Source organism: Dryobates pubescens, chromosome 16 (assembly GCF_014839835.1).
Source record: "Dryobates pubescens isolate bDryPub1 chromosome 16, bDryPub1.pri, whole genome shotgun sequence".
NCBI lineage: Eukaryota > Metazoa > Chordata > Aves > Piciformes > Picidae > Dryobates > Dryobates pubescens.
The window spans coordinates 5,570,911-5,595,882 of NC_071627.1; the positions used below are offsets into that span (position 1 = coordinate 5,570,911).

The 24,972-nt window shown below is 58.1% G+C and overlaps 1 protein-coding gene across 3 annotated transcripts in view; it reads left to right on the forward strand.

Annotated features, from left to right (window-relative positions):
• PCDH1 (protocadherin 1) overlaps positions 1-24,972 on the forward strand; it is an 89,064-nt gene that overhangs the window by 9,988 nt on the left and 54,104 nt on the right. For all 3 annotated transcript variants that reach the window (XR_008462646.1, XM_054168659.1, XM_054168660.1), the window contains exon 3: positions 3,218-5,410. Coding sequence is in view for 2 of the 3 variants with exons in the window: in XM_054168659.1 (XP_054024634.1) it covers positions 3,218-5,410 (2,193 nt within the window). In the remaining variant the exon portion in view is untranslated. The remainder of the gene's footprint in view (positions 1-3,217; positions 5,411-24,972) is intronic.

A 24,972-nucleotide genomic window follows, 5' to 3' on the forward strand; every position in this document is an offset into this window, starting at 1 on the left:
GGAAACTCAGGAGCCGGGGGGCAGGCAGCATCCCTGCTGCCCATCCCGCAGGGGGTTACCCACGGGTGTGGGTGCCTGCAGGGACCAGAGGCTCTGCCCAGACCCAGGTAGCGGTGCAAACTGTTGCTGGGGAGCCCGAGGGCTCGGATCTTGGTGGCTATGGCTTGGAGGGGGGCGTTGAGATGATAGCAGCAGACATCTGTTTATCTGCAGCTGCCATCTTAATAAGCGGAGCTCAGGCAGCTCTCAGCTGCTGCCTAATTCTGATCTGATTTTGGTGCTGGTGGTTTGTTGTGTTTTTTTTTTTTTTCCTTCAAGAATTCCTTTTTCCCCTCTTGAGAGAATGGAAGTTTGGGAGCTGATAAGGGAGCTGCAGGGCTGGGAGGAGAATGGGCTGAGCTGCTGCTGCTGCTGCTGCCATGGCACAGCTTTTATCTTTCAGGGGGAAAATGACTTCCGCTTAGAGATTTATTAGTCATTTTTTTTTACCTCCTTTTTTTTTTTTCCTTTCTTTTTTTTTCCCTTTCTTTTTTTTTTTTCCCCTTTTTATTTAATTTTTTTTTTTTTTTTTTGCCAGCAGAGGTAAAAGGGTGGAATTTACAATTTAACAACTTTGGTTCTCCATCCAAATCTGCTGAGCAAGATAACGGTGGAGCAGCAAATGGTGCAGAGAAGAGGCTGCTCGCAGAGCCGATTAGGGGAGGCAAATGTTAGGCAAACCTCATCTGCTTCAGAAAGCAAATAATAGGCCTAGGAGCAGGGTTCTGGGGATGAGGAGCTCCTGATGGGTGGCTGCCATGCAGAGCTTGAGCAGCCCTGGTCCTCTCCTGGCTGCGCTCCTGAATGTGGGGATGGAGCTGGTGCGGTGTGGAGCTGCTGGGGGATGGAGGTGCTGTGGCGTGGAGCTGCTTTGGTGTGGAGCTCCTAGGGGATGATGAAGCTGCTAGGGGATGGAGCTGCTTCGGTGTGGAGCTGGTGGGGGATGGAGGTGCTGCAGTGTGGAGCTGCTGGGGGATGATGAAGCTGCTAGGGGATGGAGCTGCTTCGGTGTGGAGCTGCTGGGGGATGGAGGTGCTGCAGTGTGGAGCTGCTGGGGGATGATGGAGCTGCTCTAGCTCTACACACCCTCACCTCCTTCCTCTTCATCCTCACCTTGGCCAGTCCAGCCATCCTCCCTGATTAGGGGAGGCAAATATTAGACAAACCTCATCTGCTTCAGAAGGCAAGTAATAGGCCTAGGAGCAGGGTTCTGGGGATGTGGAGCTCCTGATGGGTGGCTGTCATGCAGAGCTTGAGCAGCCCTGGTCCTTGCCTGGCTGTGTTCCTCAATGTGAGGATGGAGCTGCTAGGGAATGGAACTGGTGCAGTGTGGAGCTGTTGGGGGATGATGAAGCTGCTGGGGGGTGGAGCTGTTGGGAGATGGAGCTCCTGTGACATTAAGCTGCTGGGGGATGGAGCTGCTGCAGTGTGGAGCTGCTGGGGGGGATGATGGAGCTGCTGGGGCATGGAGCTGCTGCAGCTCCATGCACCCTCACCTCCTTCCTCTTCATCCTCACCTTGGCCAGTCGAGCCATCCTGCCTGATTAGGGGAGGCAAATATTAGACAAACATGACCTGCTCTAGAAAGCAAACAGTAGGTGCAGAAGCAGGATTGTGGGGATGTGGAGCTCCTGGTGGGTGGCTGTCATGCAGAGCTCCAGCAGTCCTGGTCTTTTCCTGGCTGCATGTGAGGATAGAGCTTGCTGGGGGATGGAGCCTGCTGGGGGATGGAGCTGCTGTGGGATGAAGCCACTTCAGGATGGAGCTGCTGCAGCTCTGCAGATCCTAAGCTCCCTTCTCCTCCTCACCTTGGCCAGGCAGCTGCTCAAACCATCCCCTTCGGAGAGGGTTTTGTGGAGAGGGCACATCTGGAGACCTCTCTCCCAGTGCAGCTGCCAGTGGCAGGGGTTCTGGAGGATTCCCTGCCTGATTCCCTGCGTGCTGGAGCTGGCAGGAGGGGATCTTGGCCAACCAGCCCAGCCGGTTTTGCAGGAAGAGCAGGGAAAAGCCTCCCTGCCTGCCCCAGGGCCACTCCCAGCTGCTCAGCTGGTCCCAGGCTCTTTGCCCTGTAGTTCTTGGCCCCAGAAGTGGAAATCCTGGTTTTTCCCTTCTGAGCTGCCCTCAGAGGAGGCTGTGGTGGTGGTTTGTGGAGGGGGTCATGCTGCCTTCGAATCAGAGAATTCTTTGTGTTGGAAGCTCTGAGTCCAGCTGACAGCCCAACACCCAATGGCCACCAAACTATGGCCCCAAGTGCCATGGCCACAGGTTTCTTGAACACCTCCAGGGATGGGCACTCCACCACCTCCCTGGGCAGCCTGTGCCAATCCTTGACCACTCCTCCAGCAAAGAAAATTTTTCATTGTCTCCAATCTAACCCTCCCCTGGCACAATTTCAGGCCATTTCCTCTCCTTCCATCACCTGAAATTAGAGAGAACAGCCCAACCCCCACCTCACTGCAACCTCCTTTCAGGGAGCTGTAGAGAATAATGAGGCCTCCCTCAGCCTCCTTTTGTCTAGGCTCAACACCCCCAGTTCCCTCAGCTGCTCCTCACCAGCTCTGATCTCCAGACCCTTCAGCATCTTGGTTGCTTTTCAGCATCTTGGTTGCTTTTCAGCATCTTGGTTGCTTTTCAGCATCTTGGTTGCCCTGCTTCATGGTTTAGGGCCACAAGGATGATTAGAGGACTGGAGCACCTCTCCTACAAGGACAGACTGAGGGAGCTGGGGCTGTTCAGTCTGGAGAAGAGAAGGCTCCAGGGAGACCTTCTTGTGGCCTTGCAGATTCTGGAGGAGGCCCACAAGAAAGCTGGGGAGGGACTTTGTAGGGTGTCAGGGAGGGATAGGACTGGGGGGGATGGAACAAAACTAGAAATGGGGAGATTGAGATTGGATGTTAGGAAGAAGTTGGTCCCCAGGAGGGTGGTGAGAGACTGGCACAGGTTGCCCAGGGAGGTGGTGTCAGCCTCATCCCTGGAGGATTTTGCAGCCAGGCTGGATGTGGCTGTGAGCAACCTGCTGCAGTGTGAGGTGTCCCTGCCCATGGCAGGGGGGTTGGAACTGGCTGAGCCTTGAGCTCCCTTCCAGCCCTGACAGTTCTGTGATTCTCTGATTCTGTGGTTGCCGTTGTCCTCCTGCTCACCTCCTGCTCACCCCTAACCCACCCCCTCCCTCCCCCAGGTGAAAGCCAATGACTCAGACCAAGGGGCCAACGCAGAGATTGACTACTCCTTCCATCAAGCCTCGGACATGGTGCGGCGGCTGCTGCGGCTGGACCGCGCCACGGGGCTGATCACCGTGCAGGGCCCCATCGACCGCGAGGATGTCAACATGCTCAAGTTCTCCGTCCTGGCCAAGGACAAGGGCGCCAACCCCAAGAGCGCCCGTGCCCAGGTGGTGGTCAACATCAAGGACATGAACGACAACGCGCCCTCCATCGAGATCCGGGGCATCGGCCTGGTCACCCACCAGGACGGCATGGCCAACATCTCGGAGGACGTGCCGGTGAAGACGGCGGTGGCCCTGGTGCAGGTGTCCGACCGGGACGAGGGTGAGAACGCGGCGGTGACCTGCGTGGTGGCCGGCGACGTCCCCTTCCAGCTGCAGCAGGCCAGCGAGACGGGCAGCGACAGCAAGAAGAAATACTTCCTGCAGACCACCACCCCGCTGGACTACGAGGCGGTGAAGGAGTACACCATCGAGATCGTGGCGGTGGACTCGGGGAACCCTCCCCTCTCCAGCACCAACTCCCTGAAAGTGCAGGTGGTGGACGTCAACGACAACGCGCCCGTCTTCAGCCAGAGCTACACCGAGGTGGCCTTCCCCGAGAACAACGAGCCCGACGACCTGGTGATGGAGGTGAGCGCCACCGACGCCGACAGCGGCTCCAACGCCCAGCTGGTGTACTCCCTGCTCACCGACCCCTCCTCCAAGGGCTCCTTCAGCATCGACCCCGACTCCGGGGAGATCCGGGTGAAGGCGGTGCTGGACCGGGAACAGCGGGAGCGCTACGAGTTCTCGGTGGTGGCGGCGGACAAGGGCAGCCCCAGCCTGAAGGGCACGGCCTCCGTGGCCATCAACGTCATGGACCGGAACGACAACGACCCCAAGTTCATGCTGAGCGGCTACAACTTCTCGGTGATGGAGAACATGCCGCCCCTCAGCCCCGTGGGCATGGTGACGGTGATCGACGCCGACAAGGGGGAGAACGCCCGCATCCAGCTGTCGGTGGAGCAAGACAACGGCGACTTCGTCATCCAGAACGGCACCGGCACCATCCTCTCCAGCATCTCCTTCGACCGGGAGCAGCAGAGCACCTACACCTTCCGCCTCAAGGCGGTGGACGGCGGGGACCCTCCGAGGTCTGCCTACGTAGGGGTGACTATCAACGTCCTGGATGAGAACGACAACGCCCCCTTCATCACCTCGCCCTCCAATGCCACCTACAAACACATCCTGCCCCACACCAGCCCCGGCCAGCAGGTGAGCAAGGTGAAGGCGGAGGACATCGACTCCGGCGTCAACGCCGAGCTGACCTACAGCATCACGGGAGGCAACCCCTTCGAGCTCTTCCAGATCTCCCCTCAGAGCGGGGACATCACCCTGGAGAAGGAGATCCTGCGCAAGCACCACGGCCTGCACCGCCTGGTGGTGCGGGTCAACGACAAGGGCAAGCCCTCGCGGCACGGCACGGCCCTGGTCCACTTCTACGTCAACGAGACGCTGGCCAACCGCACGCTGCTGGACACGCTGGTGGGGCACAGCCTGGACACCCCTCTCGACATAGACATCGCCGGGGACCCCGAGTACGAGCGCAGCAAGCAGAGGAGCAACATCCTCTTCGGGGTCATCGCCGGCATCGTGGCCGTCACCTTGGTCATCGTGCTGGTGGTCCTGGTGCGCTACTGCCGCCAGCGCGAGGCCAAGAGCGGCTACCAGGCGGGCAAGAAGGAGACCAAGGACCTGTACGCCCCCAAGCAGGCCAGCAAGGGTGGGAAGAGCAAGAACAAGGTGAAGAAGAGCAAGTCTCCCAAGCCGCCCAAGCCTGTGGAGGATGAGGAGGAGACGGGGCTGCAGAAGTCGCTCAAGTTCAACCTGATGAACGACTCCGTCAGCGACAGCCCCCGAATCCACCTGCCACTCAACTACCCCCCGGGCAGCCCGGACCTGGGGCGCCACTACCGCTCCAACTCGCCCCTGCCCTCCATCCAGCTGCAGCCTCAGTCGCCCTCCGCCTCCAAGAAGCACCAAGTGGTGCAGGACCTGCCGGCCACCAACACCTTTGTTGGCACCGGGGACAACAACTCGACGGGCTCCGAGCAGTACTCGGACTACAGCTACCGCACCAACCCCCAGAAATACACCAACAAGCAGGTAGGAGAGCTCGTCCTGAGGCCGGCCGCGGCCTCCCCCCTGCACCGGGGACCCATCTGGACAGAGGTGTGGGAGTGAGCCTGGACTGGGCCCCCAGCCCTGCATGCGTGGCCTCAGGGGGCTGGTGAAGGACTCGCCCCGGAGCTGAGCCGCAGAGCCTGGCTGCGGGGTGGGGCCGGGCTGGGGGCGCGCGGCAGGGTCGGCCAAAAGCTGTTGAAGGCCTTGTCAGAGCGCCTGGGGCTGGGTCCTGGGGGCGCTGCCCGGGTGGCAGTGAGGCGGTGGGGGCTGCATGAGCCTTGTCTTTGCATGTGGAGCTCTGGGGGAGGAACTCCACCCGCTCGGGGCCTCTTTGGGGGCTGGCTGAAGGGCACCAAGGAGGGCAATGCCCAAATCTCCCACCCATCTCTCTGCCTGGGGAGGACAGACTGGTCCTGCTTCTGCCACGGCTCTGGGCAACCAGAGTTTCCAGCTCAGCCCCAGCCTGGGCAATAGCCAGGGGTTGCCAGCCCGGCTCTGCTGGTGTGGCTGCACCTCAGAAAGGGAGCTCTGTGCCTGCTGTGGCTGCCCAGGCAGGTGGGGCTGGGTGGAGGAGCAAAGCTCTGCCTTTTTCCCAGGCTCAGGCCTCTGGCTTCCCCCAGGCTCGGGGCCCTTCTGCCACAGCCAGTGACAAGCCAGTGGTGCCAGCGTCGGGCCTGGAGCTGTGGCACTGCAGGAGCCACTGCAGAGGGGCAGAGGAGGTGGTGGGGGCAGCGGTGCTTCCTCTGGTCATGGGGGGTGCTGGAGGAGCCGGGCACTGGGGTCTCTGCTGTGTGCTGCCGTCGGGTCACTGCTCTTGGTCTAGCCAGGGGGTTTCTGCTTGCCTGTGGGGCAGGGTGGAGGTAAGGTGTTGGCTGTGGACAGGGAAGGGCTGCTCGCTGGTGTGCACTGGAGCTTGGAGCTGTCCCAGGAGGTCGTGGGATTAGGCTGGAGCTTGCAGGAGCCTCTTTGACTCAGGCTGTCTTTGCCACTTAGCTTGCACCACGTTTCTGCTTTGGCGCCTGTCGGGTCTGTCCTTAACTAGCTGAAGAGGGAGAGGGGTGACAAGTGCCTGTGGCTTTGCCTTCCTCCTGGGGCCCCATGGGTGAGGACCACCCACTCCCCCCGCACTGTGCTGTACCCCTGGAGCCCCCTGCTCCCTTCTTTGTACCCCCATGAGCGGCAGGCTGGGCTCCTGCCGTGGGGCTGAGCTCAGCTGCCCTGTTGGAGTTGACTTCAATAAAGTTTTCTATTTTTGACCGGTTGTGCCTGATTTTCCCTGCTTCCCCTAAAGATGTTCTTGCTCCCAGCACTTCCCCAGGCATGCTCTCCCTGTCCTTGGCCACCGGAGTGCTGGAGGCCCCGCAGTGCCCAGGAGTGACATTCCCACGGGCCAACCCTCTCTACAAGCCATCTCCTGCCATCTCCACTGTGCCTCAATGTGGCCAGTCCAGAGGCCTCACACTGCTGACCCCCCTCCTCCTCAGACTGACATCTCCCATCACTGCCTGGTCACTGCCTGGCCCTCTGAGGACATGTTCCTCCAGGACATGGCCCACAACACGTCCGCCCCCACCCCACCCCCGCAGTGTGGACGTGGTGACAGCCTGAGCCACCAACCAGCCAGCCCCAGCTGTCCTCCACCCCAGCATCCCTCCCTGCATAGCTTCTCCCGGTTCATCTCCACGTCCTTTTGAGCCCCACCCGTGTCCCACAGGCAGAGCATGGGGGAGCAGACCTCTGCCAGGCGGTGCCTGGCTGGCATTGACCTAGATGCCGTGGGTGAGGGCTGGCAGCCGCCCGCCCCTCGCCCGCCCCCCTCCCACCGTGCTGCCAGAATCAGGACGCTCCCTGCTGCAGATGGAGCCTCGCTGCGTCAGCAGTGCCGGGGCGGGGACAGCACCCCAAGCAGGCCAGCACCCACCCTGGCATGTCATGGGCACCCTTGCAGCAAAGGAGAGCTCCTCCTGAGCCAGGCTCTCTGCCACCGGCGGGGCTGTGGGAGGGCAATGGAGCCAGGCAGCCATGGTCCCCTTAAAGATGGCTCTGCCCTTCCTGCAGGGCACCTTGGGGGTGATGAGGCTGCCGTGGGGCTTGCTCAAGGCTCTTATCTCCAGCAGGCTGGAGAGAGGATGGGTTCTAGCAGGCAGGAGTAGGTCAGCGTCCCTTCCCCAGATCCTGGATGGGGTTGTCTTACACGCCTCTCCCTCCAGTCAAGCATCACATCTCCGGGACCTCCCTGCTGCCCATTCCTTCCTCTTTCTCATGGTTTTCCCTCCCAGCTGGGGCAGACATCCCCACGGCCACCACAGCAGCTTCACCTCTTCCCCAGGGGCTCCAACCTGCCTCACCAGGCTGCTGGAGCAGAGGAGCTGTGGCGCTGGGAGAGATCTGCTCATCTAGGGGAACCAGTGGTTCTGGCTTTGGTGGTTTCAGGCCTGTGCCAGCCTTGGCTCTCACAGCCTCCTAGTTTGTTTTGCTAACAGCAGAAGGTTTTATCTTGAACCCGTCCAGGAAGTGTCTGGGCCTCCTGGGGCCTCCTAGGCAGGCAGGGCTGGGACCTGAGGGGAGATGTGATGGCTGCAGAGGAGGAAAGGAGACACCAGCAACCACCTAAAATAACTGGTTCCTTCAGGGCTGGGCAGGGCAGTCTGGGGGCTTGGCTCAGCCTTGCTATCTGCTTCCCTTTGGGAACTTTCTGAGAGATGTTTCCCTTCCTTGTCTTGTCCTCAGCAGCTCTTTGATGAACCTGGGCTGAGAACCCAACCCCTCCGTAGCCGGCGTGGGGAGCGTCTGCTTTCTTCTGCCTCTGTCTCCCAGGCTCCAGCCTTTGGGGCTTGTTTTCCTCCTGTGAAGTGGGGGTGAGGTGGGGGGGAGGGAGCCAATGCAGCTTTTCCAGCTGCACCAAGCCAAAACTGGCATTGGTTGCCCAGGGAGGTGGTGGAAGCTTCACCCCTGAAGGTTTTGAAGGCCAGGCTGTGAGCAAGCTGCTGTAGTGTGAGGTGTCCCTGCCCATGGCAGGGGGGTTGGAACTGGCTGAGCCGTGAGGTCCCTTCCAACCCTGACAACTCTATGATTCTATCAAGACAGCCCCAGGTCCTCCTAGCCCCCCACCCCCTGAGAAGCTTGTTGGAGTGGTGTTACCTTCAGCATGCTGCTGGGAGCTCAGCAGAGGTGGCTGCACCTGCCTGCAGGCTTGAGGAGCACCGTGCAGCATTAATTACTCTCAGTGGGGGGGGGGAGAGGAAGGATGAGAGGAATATTGTAACCCTAATGGGCAGAGATGAAATTGTCTTGTTTCAGAATTGAGCTCAGAGTCTCTGCAAATTGCAGGTTTAGGTGTTGGCAGATGTCTGGGAAAGTCCTCCTGCCCTCCTGCCTCACTGGAATTTCTCAAGGTCGTTCAGGTGGAACGAGCTGATAAATGGATCCAGCCATGAGCTGCAGATGGAGCTGAGGGTTCCTGGGGGAACCACCTGTCCTGTTTCCCACCTTCGGGAAGGCACTGTGCTGGGAGCATCTCCCAGGCACTACCAACCAGCTCCTGGGGGCCGTCGTGCTCGGTCCACGCTCGGCTCAGAGCTGCAGAAGGCTCTAGGAGAGGGACCGCAGCGGTGAGGTCCCGGGGGCTAAGCTGCTGCTGGCAAGAGTGGTTGAGCTCTGCAGGCCAGCTACGAATGCAGAGTGGCTTCACTGGGGTGCCTGTGGGCGCTGGTGGAACCAAGAGGCATTGGGGGACACACCGTGGTGGCTTCTGGGGAGCTGGTGAGGATGCTGAGAGCCTCACCAGCCAAGGCAGAAACGTGCACTGGCGCCTGGCAGGTCTGCGCTGGGGGGCTTGGGTTTGTGGTAGGGAGGGGTGTAGAGCACCAGGAGGTCTTGCAGAGCTCCAGATGAAGAGCTTCAGTCACAGGAGGCAGCCTGGTGGTGCAGGCTGGCCTGTGGAGCTGGAGGAAGCGTGGGTGTGTGCAGGCTGTGCCGCAGGAGGGGGTGGCAGCAGGGTGTGCTGAGCAAGGAGGGGGTGGCAGCAGGATGTGCTCAGCCTGTGCTTGTGTGGGGGAGGTGCCAGCGGGGTGCTTATGGCATGCACCCCACAGAGGGGTGGCACGGAGGGGTGTGAGGGCCCTGGGGCTGGAGGATGGTGTCAGGGGGGACACATGTCTGGGCTGTGCATCAGGGGTAGGGGATGTGAGGGAGTGCTCCTCTGGGAGGAGATGGCACAGGGAGGGGTACAGACCCTGTTCCTGGAGAGGGTACTGCCTGTACTGCAGTGGGAGGAGGCATGGAAGGGGGTACCCAATGGGTACCATGAGGAGAGGTAGCACAGGGCTGTGCACAAGCTGGAAGGGCTGGAGTGGTGGCAGTGGAGTGTACAGAGCCTGAGGGTGGCAGGGGGTGACAGCAGGGTGCAGGCAGCGTGCAGCCATGGGCAGGTGAGGATCTCTCTGCAAGCAGCCAGTGGTGCTTACTGCCCCTGCCCCACCGAGGGGAACATCAGGTCTCTCCTACCCCATAGTCCTTGGCCCCACCACTGCTTGAGGCCTCATCCTTTGCTCCCTTGGAGGCTCACCCAGCCTGTACTACCTGCCCAAGGCTCCTCACATCAGGCTGGGCTGCCTGGGTGGGTGCAGCTCTGGTCAGTTCCCTTTCTCCCCCGCCCTGCTGAGTCAGATGCTGCTCATTCCTCGATACCCTCCTCTTCCTCTCCCTTCTCACACCCCCAGGCTCTCCCTTGCCTAATACCCTTGGAGCCAGTGTCAGGCTGTGGTGAGCACACCAGAGCACATCTGGGGGACGACTCCTCTGGAGACTTTCCAAACCCACCTGGCTGCATTCCTGTGTGGACTACCCTAAGTGATCCTGCTTTGGCAGGGGGATTGGACTGGATTATGTCTGGAGGTCCCTTCCAACCTCTGATGTCCTGTGGAGCCACGGCACTGACTTCTTTCCATTCCCCTCCGCTCTCAGGCTGGATCTGCTCTTCTCCAGCCCTCCCTCCTGCTCTGCTCGGGCAGCTCCCTCCCCTTTCCCTGTGGCTTTCCCAATCCCCCCATTCTCTCCTGACCTGCTGTCTGCTGGCCCTGGCACAGAGGGCTGCCGAGCCCCCTGGCTGGCTCTGCCAGGCAAGCTGTGGATGCTTGGTGCCATGAAAGCCTTGGCTGTGTGGGCAGTGCCCGCTCCAGGCTGCGCTGATTGATATTCCCGGCACTGCTCTGCCCGCTCGGCCGGGCTCTCAGCTGCAGCGCTGCTCCCTGCACCCACAGGCCTGCCTGCAGCCTGCTGCACAGCCTCCCGAACCCGGGGGCAGCACCTGCATGGGAGGTGTCCGCAGGCACTCTGGGATCCCAGAGAGCAGCTAAGGAGGCTGTGGATGGGGGAGAAGGGCGTGGATGGGGGGGAAGGTGGGCTGCAGTTGAAAGGGAGTAGAATCACAGGGAAATTCGGGGTTGGAAAAGGCCTCTGAGCCCATCCAGTCCAACTTTCAACCCACCACCACCGTGGCCACCAAACCATGGCCCCAGGTGCCATGGCCACGGGGTTCTGGAACACCTCCAGGCATGGAGATTCCACCACATCTCTGGGCAGTCTATGCCAATCTCTGACCACTCTGGCAGCAAAGAAATTGTTCCTCATCTCCAACCTAACCCTCCCCTGGCACAATTTCAGGCCATTTCCTCTCCTATCACCTGAGACTAGGCAGAAGAGCCCAACCCCCACCTCACTGCAGCCTCCTCTCAGGGAGCTGTAGGGAGCAGTGAGGTCTCCCTTCAGCCTTGTCCAGACTAAATACCCCCAGCTCCCTCAGCTGCTTCTCTTCAGGCTTCATCTCTAGACAGACCCTTCACCAGCTCTGTTCTCCTTCTTCAGCACCTCCTTCTGGGGTGCTCCATGGTGATGCTCTGGGATGGGATGGAGAGGAGGCTGGGGTAATGAGAGGGTGCTTGATGTAGGGCAGGGTGGGGTGCTGGCGGGGGAAGAGTGGGGGCTAAAGGATGGCAAGGAGCAAAGGGGCACGGAGCTGGGAACTCCCTGGGAACTGTGTCAGCTCAGGGTGGGGAGGGCAGGTCCAGGAGGGTGTGGGACAGTGGTTAAGAGGTGGCTGCTGTGTATTTGTGTCCCCACAGCTGGTGTCCCCCCAGGCTCTGTGGCGTGGATGGTGTGCAGGAGCCATGCGGCTCATGGCTGGGCTGACTCACGTGGGCTGTGCTGGGGTGGGTTGCAAAGAGCTGGAGCTCTCCTTCAAGGTTTGGGGGTGTTGGATGCTCAGTCCCTGTGGTTCTCTGCCAAAGCTCTGCCTTGTCAACACCTTTTGAATGCTGCCCTGGGAGCCGAACCCTGTGCCAAGCCCAAAGGACATTCCTCCTCCTCCTCCTCCTCCTCCCCCTCCGCCCTCCATCACCATGCAGAGCTGCTGTGTGAGAGCAGCTGCCCATGAAAGCCTGGGCACAGCCCATCTGCAGGGCACACCTGTGCTCTTGCACACTGCCCTTCAAGCCAGGCCATCCCAGCTGTAGTTACACAATCCAAGCTCTGCTCCTGGGAGAAACCAAGCTGGGCAGTGGAGATTACTCCAGAGAGACTCCTTCCCATAGTCCCCACTTCCTTCAGTGCCCCAGGAAGCATCCAGGCTGCTCAGCTGAGGCAGGCAAGGGTTGAACATGGGAGGAAGAGGGACACAGGTCACCTCTGGCACTTTGGTCCCCCTCAATCCACCTCTGATGTTAGCTGTGGCATCCACTAGTCCAACCTGGATGAAGCTTGGTCTTGGTTTCACCTCTGGAAGCCAAGGTCACCTGCAACTCAGACTCACTCAGCCTGCCCCTAGTGGGTCCCACGTTGGCCTTGTCTTCTCTCTAGCTTTCTGAGCTTTTATGGAGGTCCCAGGCTGCACTCTTGAGGACCTTATTTCCATGCCCATGTTTCCTTTCCTCGAGGGGTTCTTGACTCAGCTCTGTGGTTGAGAGCACAAGAGGAGGTCAGGCGAAGGAACAGCTAAACACCTCCCCAGCATCCCTTGGAACATCTCCTGGTTATTCTTCATCAAAGCCTTCCCATGGTCTCAGCACTTTGCTGCCTCAGTGTTTTGGGTGCTCACAGGAAGGAGTGGGTGGGAGAGGAGGTTTGTGGCAGTGACCTGCTAGGAGGGCAGGAGAAAGCTCCTGCATTGTCTCATCTTTCACATCCATACCAGCATTCAGAGCCCAGAGATCCTTAAAGATGCCCCTGCCCCAGTAGGCAAACATCTTTCTGAGCACCTCTTGGCTTGCACAATGCCCTCCTCTTGATCTGTGACCTCAGCATGGCAAGGGACAAGCACCCATCTTGGCAGGTGCCAGCAAAGCTGTCTTTAGAGAGGCATCAGGCTGGAAGGGCAGCAAATCACCACCTCCCCCTGGGAACCAATGGTGGCTATGGAGTAGAGTGGCCTGATTCACTTCCTCTGGGACATCTCCAAAGCCCCAAGCAACCTGAAAGCCTGCAGCTATGAAGCTCTCACCTGGCCTGGTTTCCACAGGCTCCAAAGTCCCCTGATGCCAGGGAGAGTCTTGACAAATACCCATCCCTGCTTGGGGGACACACACCTTCCTGTCTGAGCTTGGGACTGAGCTTGGGAGGGACCTTCTTGTCTGAGCTTGGGATTGAGTTTGGGATTGAGTTTGGGGGGGACCTTCTTGTCTGAGTTTGGGATTGAGTTTGGGATTGAGTTTGGGGGGGACCTTCTTGTCTGAGTTTGGGATTGAGTTTGGGATTGAGCTTGGGAGGGACCTTGTCTGAGCTTGGGGGGGACCTTCTTGTCTGAGTTTGGGATTGAGTTTGGGATTGAGCTTGGGAGGGACCTTTTTGTCTGAGTTTGGGATTGAGTTTGGGAGGGACCTTCTTGTCTGAGCTTGGGGGGAACCTTCTTGTCTGATCTTGGGATTGAGTTTGGGATTGATTTTGGGAGGGACCTTCTTGTCTGAGCTTGGAATTGAGTTTAGGATTGATCTTGGGAGGGACCTTCTTGTCTGAGCTTGGGATTGATTTTGGGATTGAGCTTGGGAGGGACTTTCTTGTCTGAGCTTGGGGGAACCTTCTTGTCTGAGTTTGGGATTGAGTTTGGGATTGAGCTTGGGAGGGACCTTGTTGTCTGATCTTGGGGGGAACCTTCTTGTCTGAGTTTGGGATTGAGTTTGGGATTGATCTTGGGAGGGACTTTCTTGTCTGAGCTTGGGGGAACCTTCTTGTCTGAGTTTGGGGGGAACCTTCTTGTCTGAGTTTGGGATTAAGTTTGGGAGGGACCTTCTTGTCTGAGTTTGAGATTGAGCCTAGGGGGGAACCTTCTTGTCTGAGTTTGAGATTGAGCCTAGGGGGGACCTTCTTGTCTGAGCTTGGGGGGGACCTTCTTGTCTGAGTTTGGGATTGAGCTTGGGGGGGACCTTCTTGTCTGAGCTTGGGGGGGACCATCTTGTCTGAGTTTGGGATTGAGCCTGGTGGGGTCCTTCTCATCTGAGCTTGGTTCTGAGCTGGTGCTCGAACTGTCTTGCTAATGTGATGTCTGATGTTGCTCTTACACTAATCTCTTCATCTTTCTCTACTTCTTCATCAAAAGCTCTCCAGCCCAGCAGAAAGCCAGCTCAGGATTTCAGATGTGTGAAGAGCCCTTCATTACTATTCAGGCTGGGCAAGACCTTTTTGGGGGGTTGTGATTCAAGGCCCTGGGAATGCCTGAAGGAGCTTGGGCTCTTTTTTTTCTCTTCTCTTTCCAAGGATTTCAAGTAGATCACAGTTTATTAGGGTCTATCAGGATGTCTCTTGCCCAAAGAAGAAAGCTCAGAAACCTTCTCTAATGTTCAGGATTTTTTTTGCTTGAGCCACCACGTGCAAAGCCTGGCCCAAGGACTTGACAGCTCCCCCAGGATCTGAGGATGGTAAAAGCAAGCTGGCCTCAGATCATCCAGCTGCTCATGCTCAGCAAGAGATAAAGGGTGGGCAGCTAGAGGCTGGGCCCAGGCTCTTCTCAGTGGTGCTGGGTGACAGCACAAAGGGCAATGGGCACAAACTGGAACCCAGGAGGAGAAACTTGTTTGGTGTCAACATCTGCCTGGTGAGGAGCAAAGGCTGAGAGCCCTGGGGGTGCTGAGCCTGCAGAAGAGCAGCCCCAGAGGGGAGCTGAGCAATGCTCAGCAAGAGAGAAAGGAGCTGTGGGGGGCAAGAGGCTGGGGCCAGGCTCTGCTCAGTGGTGCCCAGGGACAGCACAAGGGGCACTGGGCACAGACTGGCAGCCAGGAGGTTCCATGTGAAGAGGAGGAGAAAGTTGTCTGGTGTGAGGGTGCTGGAGGCCTGGAGCAGGCTGCCCAGAGAGGTTGTGGAGTCTCCTTGTGTGGAGAGCTTCCAACCCACCCTGGGCATTGTGCTGCTGGGCATTGTGCTGTGGGTGCCCTGCTGGGGCAGGGGGCTTGGGCTGGGTGATCCCCAGAGGTCACTTCCAACCTCCAGCATTCTCTGCCGGTGAGAACGGTAATGACAGAGCAGTGCAGGCAAAACAAGTGGCCTCAGCAAGCCTTGCAACATCACCTGCCTGACCTGTTTGCTGTCCCCAAATGAGGGCTTGTCTCACCCAGTGCCATCAGTCACCATTAGGTGCAGGTTGGTTGCAGACCACTAAAGCGAGGGCTCCGCCGCCGACCGCCGCGTGTTGGTTCACAGACCAAGCAGGAACGGCTTCTGCCCTCGGCCTAGGGAGAGGGAAATGGTCTAGAAAGCAGGGCTGACAGCAGGGGAAAATGGGCAATTTGGAAAGAAAGCAGCAAGAAGTGAGTGGGTGATGAGTGGCTGGAGAGCAGCGTGGAGGAGAGGGCCTTGGGGGTGTCAGCTGGTGACAAACTCCCCAGGAGCCAGCACTGGTCCCTGGCAGCCCAGCAGGCAGCTGAGTGCTGAGCAGCATCCAGAGCAGGGAGAGCAGCAGCACAGGGAGGGGATTCTGCCCCTCTGCTCTGCTCAGACCCCACCTGCAGCACTGCCTCCAGCTCTGGGGCCCCCAGCACAAGAAGGACCTGGAGCTGCTGGAGAGGCTCCAGAGGAGGCCAAGAAGATGATCAGAGTGCTGCAGAAGCTCCCCTGTGGGGCCAGGCTGGGAGAGTTGGGGCTGCTCAGCCTGGAGAAGAGAAGGCTCCAGGGAGACCTCAGAGCAGCCTTCTAATGCCTGAAGGGGCTCCAGGAGAGCTGGGGAGGGACTTTTGCCAGGGCCTGGGAGTACCAGGATGAGGGACAATGAATTTGAGCTGGAAGAGGGGAGATTGAGACAGGAGATGAGGAACAAATTCATTGCAGTGAGGATGGAGAGACACTAGAACAGGTTGCCCAGGGAGGCTGTGGCTGCCTCCTCCCTGGAGGTGTTCCAGGCCAGGCTGGATGAGACCTTGAGCAGCCTGGGCTGGTGGGAAGTGTCCCTGCCCATGACAGTGGGGTTGGAACTGGATGATCTCTAAGGTCCCTTCCAACCCAACCCATTCTGTGGCTCTTCTTTCCATTTTGCCTCCTTTCCATCAGCCAAGCCCTGTGCAGATCCCTTCCTCTGCAAGCAGAGATGCACAAACAGATACTTCCTAATAGCTTCTCAGGGCTGGGCTCCCACTGACCTTTCCAAGCTCAGCCTCATAATCAACACCTGGCTGCAGTTCTGGAGTGGAAGTTACCTTTGCCAGAGCATCATTTTCCCATTTCTCTGTGTCAGCAAAGATACCTCCCACCCCCTGCTCCCACTCTGGAAGGAGAAACCTTCATGACAAACGATCTGATTGCAGCCAGTGGACATCTTTCCACACCAAGCCTTGCCTTGAAGCACTCCTCCTTAGCTGGCTTGGCTTTAGAGCCCTGACCCCCTGCTCTCTCCTTCAGAGCTTTCAGTCCTCTCTCTCAGCTCCACTGGGGGCAACTGAGAACTAGCTTAGCTCATTCTTTTGCCCACCCTACAGCTGTTGGATTCCTCAAGGGCTTTCCCTCGAGCCTTGCTCCCAGCCTTGGAAGCTTTCTCTCTCCGTGGAACCTTCAGATGGTTTTAAAGGCAATTATGAGGCTTCCTTCTGTGGCCTGAGCAATTTCAGCTCTCTCCCAGGTCTCTGCCAAATGGTGCTATTATCAGCTTGAAGGGGGTGATAAGGCATTGCAGGACAGCAGGGTCAGGCCCATTTAGACAGCATTCCAGGCATCCCCCTTTTGAGAGTTTTATGATCCATTAGTTCCATATTTTCCCTTTCCAGTCTCCGATGCAAACCAAAGGGAAAGGAATAGGAAGGGGGGGAAGGAGGGGGGAGGGGAGGGGGAAGCAAATTGCATCTCCTGGATGGGCTCAGAGCTCTGATAGGCTGAGAGGTGAGGCAACCTCTGTCCTGAGGCTGCCTAAAATGGGTTTCTAATTGTGTTAGATCTTGCTAGGAGCTGGATGAATGCGCTGTGACCAGGCGGGCTGACACCAGGCTGCGGCAGCTTCTTTGAGCCTCATGCAAATTTCAGGAGGCTTGGGGGCAACCTGTGTGGAGGCAGCCCATTTTGCCCAGATTTATTCATTAAAGAGTGCCTCAGGAGCTGATGGCCATTTTAGGATGGCTGCCCTGCTATCATTATTGCAGCAGGACTCGGTGCCACCTCTCTTCTGGCTGCAAGGTCAGCGCCGGCTAATTGTCAGCGGTGCCAGCGGTGCCAGCGGCCAATTAGAAGGGGGAGCAGCTGCTCTGCAGCTCATACCTGGGTTTGGGAGGTGACATTCATGTGGGTCTATAGAATCCTACAATCAGAGAAGGGTCAGGGCTGGAAGGGACCTCAAGGCTCAGCCAGTGCCAACCCCCTGCCATGGGCAGGGACACCTCACACTGCAGCAGGTTGCTCACAGCCACATCCAGCCTGGCTGCAAGCACCTCCAGGCAGGAGGCTGCCACCACCTCCCTGGGCAACCTGTGCCAGGCTCTCACCACCCTCATGGGGAACAACTTCTTCCTCACAGCCAATCTCAATCTCCCTACTTCTAGTTCTTTTTCCATCCCCCCCAGTCCTATCCCTCCCTGACACCCTCAGAAGTCCCTCCCCAGCTTTCTTGGAGCCCCCTGCAGATCCTGCAAGGCCACAATTAGGTCTCCCTGGAGCCTTCTCCTCTCCAGCCTGCACAACCCCAACTCTCTCAGGCTGTCTCCAGAGCAGAGCAGCTCCAGCCCTCTGCTCATCCTCTTGGCTCTTCTCTGGACATGCTCCAGGTTGGAAAAAGACCTTTCAGATCATCAAGCCCAACTGTAACCCAGCTCCATGACCACGAAACTCTATCCTGAAGCTTCGCTTCTGTGTGGTTTTGGAACACCCCCAGGCATGGGGACTCCACCACCTCCCTGGGCAGCCTGTGCCTATCCCTGACCACTCTTGCAGGGAAGTTTTCCTAGCATCCAATCAAAGCCCTCCTTCTGCTCATCTTTCCTCCAGTTGAGGGTTCCTTCTGTAGCTTCACTTGTGAAGGAAGAGTGAAAGAACTGAAGGGCTGTGGGGCTCCTCAGGCACGGGGATGGACACCAGGATTTGTGGGCACACCACAGCCATCAGACAGGATCACAGGCTCACAGGATGTTAGGGGTTGGAAGGGACCTCTGAAGATCATCCAGTCCAACCCCCCTGCCAGAGCAGGAGCAGAGAATCCAGCACAGGGCACACAGGAACACATCCAGACAGGGCTGCAAAGGCTCCAGAGGAGATCCCACAACCTCTCTGGGCAGCCTGCTCCAGGGCTCTGTGAGCCTCACAGTGAAGAAGTTCCTCCTCATGTTGAGGTGGAACCTCCTGTGCTGGAGTTTACAACCACTGCCCCTTGTCCTATCCCAGGGTGCAGCTGAGCAGAGCCTGTCCCCTCCCTCCTGACCCCCAGCCCTCAGCTATTGGTAGACATTGATCAGATCCCTCTCAGCCTTCTCCTCTCCCAGGTCTCTCAGCCTTTCTTCAGAAGGCACATCATCCTTTCCTTGAGAACCCAGGTGGTTCCTGGCAATCCAAGCCCAGCTTTCCTTGAGGCTTGCCCTGGTTTCCATGGGTACAGTCTTGCCCTCAGGCTCCTGTTCTGAGCCTGGTGCTATGTGCTCCTCTCCAGACATGATGCCAACACATCCAATAAATCACAGAATCAGAGAATGGGCTGGGCCATGAGGGACCTCCCAAGCTCATCCAGGCCAACCCCCTGCACTCAGCAGGGACAGCCCCAGCTACATCAGGTTGTCCAGAGCCCTGCTGAGCCTCACCTTGAATATCTCCAGGTCTGAGGCCTCAACCACCTCCCTGGGCAACCTGTTGCAGTGTTCCAGCACCCTCCTGGTGCAGATCTTGCTCCTCACATCCAATCTCCATCTGCTCTTGTCCAGCTTAAAGCCATTGCTCCTCATCCTGTCCCTGCAGGCCTTTGGGAACAGTCCCTCTGCCACCTCCTTGTAGCCCCTTCAGGGACTGGAAGGCTGCTCAAAGGTCCCCCTGGAGCCTTCTCTTCTCCAGGCTGAACACCCCCAGCTCCCTCAGCCTGGCCTCATAGCAGAGCTGCTCCAGCCCCCCGAGCATTTTTGTGGCCCTCCTCTGGACCTGCTCCGTCATCCCCTGCTCCATGAGGAGCTGGATCTGAGTGGGTTGGGGCATGGCCATCACCCTCTCCCAGAACCAGAGATCCTTTGTAGTTTGGGGGCACGCTCCCTGGGCTCCTCATGGGGGTGGGTTGGTTTTGTGGTCAGTCCCCAGGGGCGTTGCCTAGCTCCAGAGCTCTGTAAAAGGGATGAGTTGATGAATTCCTCCCCAGTTGCCTAACCCCATGCCTTACAATGGCTCCCTTGTCACTGAGTTTTGCATTCTGGACGCTGCCTTTCACTTGCAGCCCTGTGAGATGCTGCATTGTGGGGGGCTGTTGGGGAAGCAAGATCCTCTGGCAGCTGGCTGGGAGGCCGTTAGAGGCTTCTGGCATGTGGGGAGGTGCAGGAGCGATCAGAGGCTGCCAGAGGAGCCTGGGAGTGGCCCAGCCCCCTTCAGCAGAGAGCCACTTGAGGATTTGGGTATTTCCATCAAGGTAGCTGGTGGAAAGCAAAGGTGCAGCAAAGATGGCAGCGTTGCCAGCAGAGCCAGAGAGGGGATTCTGGCACTTGGCTCTGCTCTGGGGAGACCTCACCTGGAGTGCTGTGTGCAGGTCCAAAGCCTTCAACACTGGAAGGACCTGGACCTGATGGAGGAGATCCAGAGGAGGCCATGAAAATGATCAGGGGGTTGGAGCAGCTCTGCTATGGGCCAGGCTGAGGGAGCTGGGGGTGTTCAGCTTGGAGAAGAGAAGGCTGCAGGGAGACCTAAGAGCAGCTTCCAGTACCTGAAGGAGCTACAAGGAGGCTGCAGAGGAACTGCTTGCAAAGGCCTGCAGGGACAGGATGAGGGGCAATGGCCTCAAAACTGGAGAAGAGCAGATCGAGATTGGATGTGAGGAACAAGTTCTGCACCAGGAGGGTGGTGGAGCCCTGGAAGAGGTTGCCCAGGGAGGTGGTTGAGGCTCCATGCCTGGAGACAGTCAAGGTGAGGCTGGACAGGGCTCTGGGCAGCCTGATCTAGCTGGGGATGTCCCTGCTGACTGCAGGGGGGTTGGACTGGATGAGCTTGGGAGGTCCCTTCTAGCCCAGACCATTCTATGATTCCCTGATTCCATGATCTGGGTGTTTCCATCAAGGTAGTTGTTGATTTGGGTGTTCCTCTTGAGGAGGTGGTGATGATGATTTGGGTGTTTCCATCACTCCAGTGTTCATCAGGCTCCTGGGGGGGATCAAGATGGCTCATCCCTGTGGGACCTGTTGCACTGAACCATTCCTTTTGGCAAGGAGAAAGGCTGCCTGAGGTGGATTGGAAGGTTTCCTTTGTGGAAAAAGTGCAGTTTCTGGTCCATCAGACACTCCCCAGGGCAGATCTGGGTCTGGGTGGGAGAAGAGGAGGGTTGAGGGGAGATCTTAGCAGCGCTTATAAACGTCCAGGGTGGGTGTCAGGAAGATGGGGCCAGACTCTTCTCAGTGGTCCTCAGAGACAGGACAAGAGGTGATCAGCCTAAACTGGACCACAGGAAGCTCCATCTAAACATGAGGAGGAACTTCTGCACTCTGAGGGTGGCAGAGCACTGGGGCAGGCTGCCCAGAGAGTTGGTGGAGTCTCCATCTCTGCAGACTTCAAGGCCATCCTGGATGTGTTTTCATGTGATCTGCTTTAGGTGATCCTGCTCTGGCAAGGGGGGGGTGGACTCAGTGGGGTCCCTCCCAATTCCTACCCTTCTGTGATTCTGTGCCTCTGACTCTTTGGGTGAGTTTGGTTTCCCCCTGTTTAGAGAGGAGAATCAGCTTGGGGTGGGTCCTGATGAGAGCTGGAGACATTTGCACTGAAGAGCAGAGGGGCTCAGGAGGGAGAGGGTCCCCTTAGCCTCCCTCCAGCATCTATGATTGGGGACCCTCATGGTTGAGGGCATCAGGACAGAGGATCCAGTTCCCCTATGAGGATAGCCAGGAGGAGTTGGGACTAGAGATGAGAAGGCTCTGGGAGACCTCAGAGCAGCCTTCCAGTACCTGAAGGGGGCTCAAGAAGAGCTGGGGAGGGACCTGTGACAAGGGCTGGGAGTGCCAGGACAAGGGACAATGGCTTTGAGCTGGGAGAGGGGAGATAGAGCCTGGAGATGAGGAAGAAATTCTTGGCAGTGAGGCTGGGGAGACTCTGGCACAGGCTGCCCAGGGAGGCTGTGGCTGCCTCCTGCCTGGAGGTGTTCCAGGCCAGGCTGGATGAGGCCTTGAGCCACCTGGCCTGGTGGGAGGTGTCCCTGCCCAGGGCAGGGGGGTTGGAACTGGATGATCCTTCCAACCCAAGCCATTCCATGATCCCTTTGACAGGGCCTGGTGCTGGGGGGCGGGGGTTGGATGTGTGCAGCCAGGACCGGGCACCCGGAGGAAGGCTCAAGAAGATGTCTCATTGAAACAAGAACTGAAACCATGGATGTGACCCCAGCTTCCCAGGTCCAGAGAGGCTGTGGCAGAGCTGCTGGGATGGGCAGAGGCTTGGGAGGCAGCAGGGCTGGGCTGCCTGCTGTCTGCAGGGGGACCTGCTGCACGATCTCCCGTGCTGCAGCCGACCGAGCTCAGAGCGGCGGAGCTGGGAGTGGGCAGAGCGAGCAGCAATTACTCATGTTTGCTCACAAGCCTGCAGGTAGGAGAAGTTCAAGGCAAAATTAGCAGGCAGCAGCTGTAGGAAGCAAAGGGAAGTGCTTTGCCTCAGTAGCACACGGGCAGCAGTGCTGCGTGACGATGCCAGGGAGGCCAGAAAGCAGGCGTGGACCCAAAAGAGCACTTCACAGGGAAGGAGGAGGTCATCAAGTGGCTGAGCTGTAAATAAGTCCTTGCTGAGGGCTAGAAAGAACCAGCCCTGAGCTGTGGTGCAGCAGAAACCCACGGGACTGGGAGCCAGATCATCTTGAAGGTCCCTTCCAACCCAACCCATTCTATGCCTGAATATAGTTGTGTGGCTGTGAGCAAGCTGCTGTAGTGTGAGGTGTGGCTGCCCAGGGCAGGGGGGTTGGAGCTGGCTGAGCCTTGAGGTCCCTTCCAACCCTGACAATTCTGTGATTCTATGAGTCTGTGATTTCCCAGGGGTGAAAGTCTTCATCCAAGCATCTACCAGACCTGGAGGTATCCACTGGTGATGCTGCTCCCCTGTAGAAAGTGGGGATGGGGGATCAGGATGCTCCTCAAATGCACAAGCTGGCACTTCCCTGTGGGGAAGAGGAGACCAAGCACTGGGGAGTCTTTGAAAGGTGGCTTTTGAGAGCCACAATTCCTCAACTAATAGGCAGCTCTGTCCCAAATCCCTTCCCTGGGCAGTGGCAGAGTGGTGTCAGCAACTGGAAAAGGAAAACAAAACAATAAAGATTGGGAGGGGGCAGGAGAAGGACAAAGGAAGGAGAGAGCTGGGTGTAGAAATGAGTGGAGAACACTGACAAGGAAAGCCAAAAACATTGGGGGCAAATCAATCCTGAGAGGCTCAGTGCTGTAAGCAGGGCTTGAAAAACCTGCTGGGGAGAGCTGGGATCCAGCAGCTGGCAAATGGAGGCTGGGAAATGGCTAATTATGGAGAAAAATGCAGGAGGATTCTCTGTGAGGAGAGGGCTGAGAGCCCTGGGGGTGCTGAGCCTGAAGAGCAGCCCCAAAAGGGAGCTGAGCAATGCTCAGCAAGAGAGAAAGGAGCTGTGGGGGGCAAGAGGCTGGGGCCAGACTCTGCTCAGTGGTGCCCAGGGACAGCACAAGGGGCACAGACTGGCAGCCAGGAGGTTCCATGTGAAGAGGAGGAGGAAGTTGTTTGGTGTGAGGGTGCTGGAGGCCTGGAGCAGGCTGCCCAGAGAGGTTGTGGAGTCTCCTTGTGTAGAGAGCTTCCAACCCCCCCTGGGCACTGTGCTGCTGGGCAAGCTGCTGTGGGTGCCCTGCTGGAGCAGGGGGCTTGGGCTGGGTGATCTCCAGAGGTCCCTTCCAAGCTCCACCGTGCTGGGATGCTGGGATTCAATAAATGGTTGTGGCAATTTGGGTTGGGGCAGAGCAGTGCAGGCTGCAGTCTCTGTCAGGGTGTTGGTCAGCAGCAAACCAACAGCTTCTTGGAACAGTGATGTTGTATAAATGAATGAGATTAATGGCATGAAGAGAAGCCTCCAGGGAGACCTTGGGGCTGTGTTTCAATGTCTGAAGGGGACATACAGGAAGGCTGGGGAGGGACTGTTCAGAAGGGGCTGTGGGGACAGGATGAGAGGGAATGGTCTGGAACTGGAGCAGGGCAGGTTCAGGTTGGACATCAGGAGGGAGTTCTGCACAGTGAGGGTGGTGAAACATTGGAACAGGCTGCCCAGGGAGGGGGTGGCTCTAGCTGGAGATGTCCCTGCTCAGTGCAGGAGAGCTGCACAAGATGACCTGTGAGGATCCCTTCCAACCCCATCCAATCTGTGAAATTATTTGTGCCAAAGAGTCTTCGGCGCAGGAGCTCTGTAATCTGGGGGTGGTGATGGAGGTGGATGCCCCAGAATGGGCCGAGGGGTTTGGGAGTGATCACAGGATGTGAGGGGTCAGAAGGGACCTCTGAAGATCTTCCAGTCCAACCCCTCTGCCAGAGCAGGACCATAGAGTCCAGCACAGGTCACACAGGAACATGTCCAGATGGATCTTGAAAGGCTCCAGAGAAGGAGACTCCACAACCCCTCTGGGCAGCCTGCTCCAGGGCTCTGTGAGCCTCAGAGTGAAGAAGTTCCTCCTCATGTTGAGGTGGAACCTCTTGTGCTGGAGTTTATATCCATTGCCCTTTGTCCTATGCCAGGGTGCAACTGAGCAGAGCCTGTCCCCTCCCTCCTGACCCCCAGCCCTCAGAGATTTATAGACATTGATTAAATCCCCTCTCAGTCTTCTCCAAACTGAGAAGAGGATGAGAGCCTCTCCTCACCAGGCAGTGCTGCAGTCCCTTCAGCATCCTTGCAGCCCTTCCTTGGACTCTCTCCAGCAGATCCCTGTCCCTCTTGAGCTGGGGAGCCCAGAACTGGATGCAATACTCCAGGTGTGGCCTCACTAGGGCAGAGCAGAGGGGGAGGAGAACCTCCCTGGCTCTACTGGCCACACTCCTCTGAATGCAGCCCAGGACCCCCTTGGCCTTCTTGGCCACCAGGGCACATTGCTGTCCTGTGCAGAACTTGCTGCTCACCAGCACTCCCAGGGCTGCTCTCCAGCAGCTCACCTCCCAAGCTGTCCTGGAGCAGTGATGGGGATGCTGTGTGCAGCAGGCAGTGTCCTCAGCAGCCCCAGGGAACCACTGGATTAATAGCTGAGGCAGGAAAGTGGCTGATGGAAATAGCACTGACGTCAGCTGGCGCAGTCGTTGGGTGGGAAGGGCCACTGGGCAGTGGCACTACGTGACAGGTCCAAGGCTGAAACCTTTCCTTAGGCCACTGTGAGGAGCAGGATCTGCTGCAGGCAACCCCCCCCCCGGGGGTGGGGGGGAGATGAGAGCTGAAGCAGCAGAGCTGCCTTTAATTGGGGCCGAGGCTGCAGCCTGCGAGTCGACTGAAGGCTGGGAGTCGATAACGACTTCTGCTGTTGTTATTGTTGTTGTTTGGAATTAACACAGCTCATTAGCAGAGCAGGGCATTGTTAGCCAGATGAAGATCTGCTTTATCAACAGCTTAGCAAGGCAAAGCAGCCCCTGCTTGGGTTGTCCTGGCGGAGCTCAGCTGCTCCTGGAGGAGCTCCCGGGTCGCGGCGGCGGCGCGGCGGCTGCCGTTCGGGAGCCACGGTCAGCGGCCTGGAAGTAAAGGCAGAATCATCACCACTGATCAAATTTGCAGCTGCCAAGGAGATTGGTGGGGATGGGAAGGTGGGGATGGGGATGGGGCAGTGGAGCAGAGCAATCCCAGTGGCTGGGTAAAGCAGCCCTGTTTAACCGGAGCCTTGTTGGAGGGTTGGCTGCTGGGGGTTCAGAGCCTGGCCAGGGCTTAAGGGTCACACTGCCCCAGCAGCTCAGGG